Below are 4,035 nucleotides of genomic sequence, written 5' to 3'. Positions count from 1 at the left end.
GCCTTGGTGTGGGTCTGTTGTAATTTTGTGTATTTGGAGTCCTATAAGCCTCTTGAACTTGATTTTCCATTTCATTCTTCAGATTTGGGAAATTTTCTGATATTATTTCATTGAATAGGTTGTTCATTCCTTTGGCTTGTTTCTCTAGGCCTTCCTCAATCCCAATAATTCTTAAATTTGGCCTTTTCATGATATCCCATAGTTCTTGTAGATTCTGTTCATGATTTCTTACCATCTTCTCTGTTTGTTCAACTTTGTTTTCAAGGTTAAATATTTTGTCTTCAATGTCTGAGGTTCTGTCTTCCAGGTGTTCTATCCTATTGGATATGCTTTCTATGGAGTTCTTAATTTGGTTTATTGTTTCCTTCATGTGAAGGATTTCTGTTTGGTTTTTTTTCAATATCTCTAACTCTTTATTGAAATGATCTTTTGCTTCCTGTATTTGCTCTTTTAACTGTGGATTGGTGCGATCAATCAATGCTTGCATTTGCTCTTTCATCTCATCATTCAGTGCGTGCATTTGCTCTTTCATCTCATCGTTTGCTTCTCTGATCATTTTAATTATGTACATTCTGAATTCCTTTTCTGTCATTTCTTCTGCCATGCTGTCACTGGGTTTTATTGATGTAACATCTAGATTTGTTTGCAGCATTTTCTTTCCTTGTTTTCTCATATTGTTCAGGTATCAGAGGACCGCTGAGATATTGCAGATTTCCTCTATTGACTTACAATGTCCCTGAAGATTTCTATATATATCCCCCCTTAGCCTTCAGTAGGCTGAAGTCTTGGAGGAAGTTGATAATGCGGTGCTCCACAAGGAAGCTGCCTCTCTAGGAGTGGTGGCCTTCAGGTGGGGTATAATCCCTGCTAGTGGGCAGAGGTGCCTCCACTTGTTGACCAATGGTCATCCAAAGGGGACCTAGGCTGTGGGCTGAGGCAAGGCCTGTTTGGGCCTGAGTCTCTGGTTTTACCATCCTTGTGGGGAAACCTCACCCAGCAGGGAAGACTCACCCGGTGGGGAGGTCTCGCTGGTCAGTTCCCTCCTAGAGGTTCCCCTCAATTTACAGCTACCGCCTGGGCTGGGCTGCCTTCCTCTGCAAAGTTCCCAGGGGCCCGGCCCTACCTCCTGGGCCTGGGAGCCTCACCCTTTGCAGATGACTCTCCTTAGGCTGCCCTTCCTCAGAGAATCTTCCCGCAGGCCTGGAACCTTCGCTCCGCCCTAAGCCTGTCTCTGTGCTGCTCTTCCACCAAGAAGCCTCCTAGATCCTGGGACCCTGCTCTGCACCTAATCGCCTGGCTATGCAGACCCTCCTCTGAGCAGCCACCTGGGGCCCTGTACAATTGCTCTGAATCCCAGAGACCCGCCACACGCCTCTTCCTCCAGACAGCCACCCAGTATTCCGGTGCGGTCACTAGGAGTCCAAGAAACTCACTTCGTGTCTCCTCCTCCCACCAACCACCCGTAGCCCTGGGCAATCAATCACTCCGAGTCGAAGTGACCCTCCCCGTTCCTCCTCCTTCTCCAGATAACCCCCGGGGTGTTCAGGAGCGGTGGCTCTGAGTGGCTCTGAGTCCACGTGACCCGCAGCACGGGTCCTCTGGGCAACCGCCCGGAGCTCTGGTGCGGCCACTCAAGACCAAGCGACCCACCACGCTTCTCCTCCTGGCAGCCCCCCTGTGTTTAGGAGCTGTCTCTTTAAGTCCAAACAACTCACCACTCGCCTTCTCCTCTGAGCAGCCGCCTGGAGCACTAATGCAGTCACTGCGAGTCCAAAGGACCCGCCGCGCTCCTCCTCCTCCTCCTCCTACTCCTCTGGGCAGGCCCCGGGGTTCAGAAGTGGTCTGAGTCCAAACAGCTCGCCACACAGCCCCTTCTCTGGCAACCGCCTGTAGCTCTGGTGTAGTCACCCGAATCCAAGCGGCCATGCTCCCCTTCCTCCTCCTCGTCCTCAGGGCAGGCCCCGGTGTTCAGAAGCGTCGTTCTGAGTCCAAACAGCTCGCCGCGCAGCTTCTCCTCTGGCAACCGCCTGTAGCTCTGGTGCAGTCACTCCGAATCCAAGTGGCCACGCTCCTCCTCCTCCTCCTCAGGGCAGGCCCCGGTGTCCTGAGTCCACACAGCTCTCCTCGCCACTCTTCCCCTGGGCAGCCGCCGGAGCCCCAGTGGTTGCTCCGAGTCCCAGCGCTGTTCCGAGCGGCCTCCTTTACGGCGCTCCCAGCTGTCCGAGTTCACTGCTCCAGCGGGGGGAGGGGCGTCTCGCCGGCAGTTCTACTTCACAAAGTTCCCTGCGTTCCGGGACCACCGTCCCATCCGGGATGCCTCCCCAGGGGGTAAGAGTCACCCGGCTGCTTTGAGTTGGTCCCAAGCGTCTCAATATCTCCTCTTTTGAGTCCTGAGTCCTGGAGCAACACGAAATGCAGCCTCCCTCTAGGCCGCCATCTTGGAACCTCTACAACAGTCTTTCAAGTGATTGTTTTGGAGCATGAACATCTGAGAATTATGGCTGTGTTCTATGTATGTTAATCATGGTGTTATTTTGCACTTGCAAAATTGAAAATACAAGGATGATATTATATACATATTAGTATTACCTGCAAAGGACTTCCTTTTAATGGTGTGGTGCAGTATGGGATCTTATAGTACCCAGGATTAGAATCTGACTCATAAAGTGGGAGTGCCATCTTATTTCTGAAAAAGGACATCCAAATTTTCCTAACACCTAGCTAAATTTCCAAACCATGAAGAGAGGAATTCTCATTGTGAAAGAATAGTTCAAAGAAATGAAAGAAAAGGAAAATTGTAATTACATAATATAATTAGGCACTGGATGCCCAATGAATGTTTTACAATGCTTACAAGCAAAGCACAATTAACAGACTAAGTGTAGTGAGACTTGGTTTTCCCAACAGCCTTCCTGAATGCACTGTTGACCTCTTTGTTCCTCAAGCTGTAGACCAGGGGGTTCAGCATAGGAATGATCATCCTGTAGAACACAGACGCCATTTTGTCTGTGTCCATAGAATGACTGGAATTTGGTTGTAAGTACATGAAGGTGATGGTCCCATAGAAGATGGAAATGGCTGTGAGGTGGGATGCACAGGTGGAGAAGGCCTTCTTCTGTCCCTCAGATGAATGTATCCTCAGGATGGCAACCAAAATAAATAGATAAGAGCTCAAGATGACCAAGAGAGTAAAAAAAATATTGAAAGCTGCTAGCATAAAGAGCACCATCTCATTTGTGTAGATATCTGAGCAAGAAAGAGCCAGCAGTGGGGGAATGTCACAGAAAAAGTGATTGATCACATTGGAACGACAGAAGGAGAGATGGAACGTGAAGGCAACATGGATAGAAGCCTGCAGGAGTCCACAGGTATAGGAGGCGGTGACCATTAAGACACACACAGTGCTTGTCATGGTGGTGGTGTAATGCAGGGGCTTACACACGGCTGCATGGCGATCCAGGGCCATGGAGGCCAGGAGGAAACTCTCAATGATGGCAAAGGCTGCGAAGAAGAACATCTGGGCTGCACATGCATTGTAGGATATGGTCTTATCTCCTGTGAGCAACCCCTCCATTACCTTGGGAGTGACAGCTGAAGCATACACACAGTCCACCAGAGACAGGTTACTGAGGAAGAAGTACATGGGAGTGTGGAGACGGTAGTCCAGCAGGATCAACAGGATCATCCCCAGGTTCCCGACCAGAGTGAAGAGGTAGATGAGAGTGAAGACCATAAATAAGGGGACCTGTAACTTGAGGGCATCTGTTAACCGCAGCAGAATAAATTCAGTCACCTCTGAAATGTTCTCCATCCCAGTCAGTTGGGAATTACCATAAGAACCTGATAAGATGAGAAAACAAATTATTCAACGAGAGCTGTAGTGTGTCTAGAGACCCCTGCCCATGTATAGCTCCTTGTTCACAGAGGAGTCTGTGAAAAAGATGATGACATCTGGGCACAGGTTAACTGGGTTAAGTTTTTCATTTCTTTATACTATGTGATATGGGTGGGTTTCGAAGGGTCTTGCTCACTGTG

At 49.1% G+C, this 4,035-nt stretch overlaps 1 protein-coding gene across 1 annotated transcript; it reads right to left on the bottom strand.

Annotated features, from left to right (window-relative positions):
- Positions 1-2,875: 2,875 nt before the first annotated feature.
- On the bottom strand, positions 2,876-3,811 carry LOC306638417 (olfactory receptor 5B12-like; the record flags this gene model as incomplete). The annotated part of the gene is made up of 1 exon (XM_079101709.1): positions 2,876-3,811. One exon carries the CDS (start codon positions 3,809-3,811, stop codon positions 2,876-2,878), a length of 936 nt encoding a protein of 311 aa, XP_078957835.1.
- Positions 3,812-4,035: the final 224 nt, after the last annotated feature.

The sequence above is a fragment of the Sciurus vulgaris genome, assembly GCF_902686455.1.
Source record: "Sciurus vulgaris genome assembly, chromosome: 11".
Taxonomy (NCBI): Eukaryota; Metazoa; Chordata; class Mammalia; order Rodentia; family Sciuridae; genus Sciurus; species Sciurus vulgaris.
The sequence above is the reverse complement of the archived record's forward strand: the minus strand, read 5'-3'. Positions and strand labels throughout refer to the sequence as shown.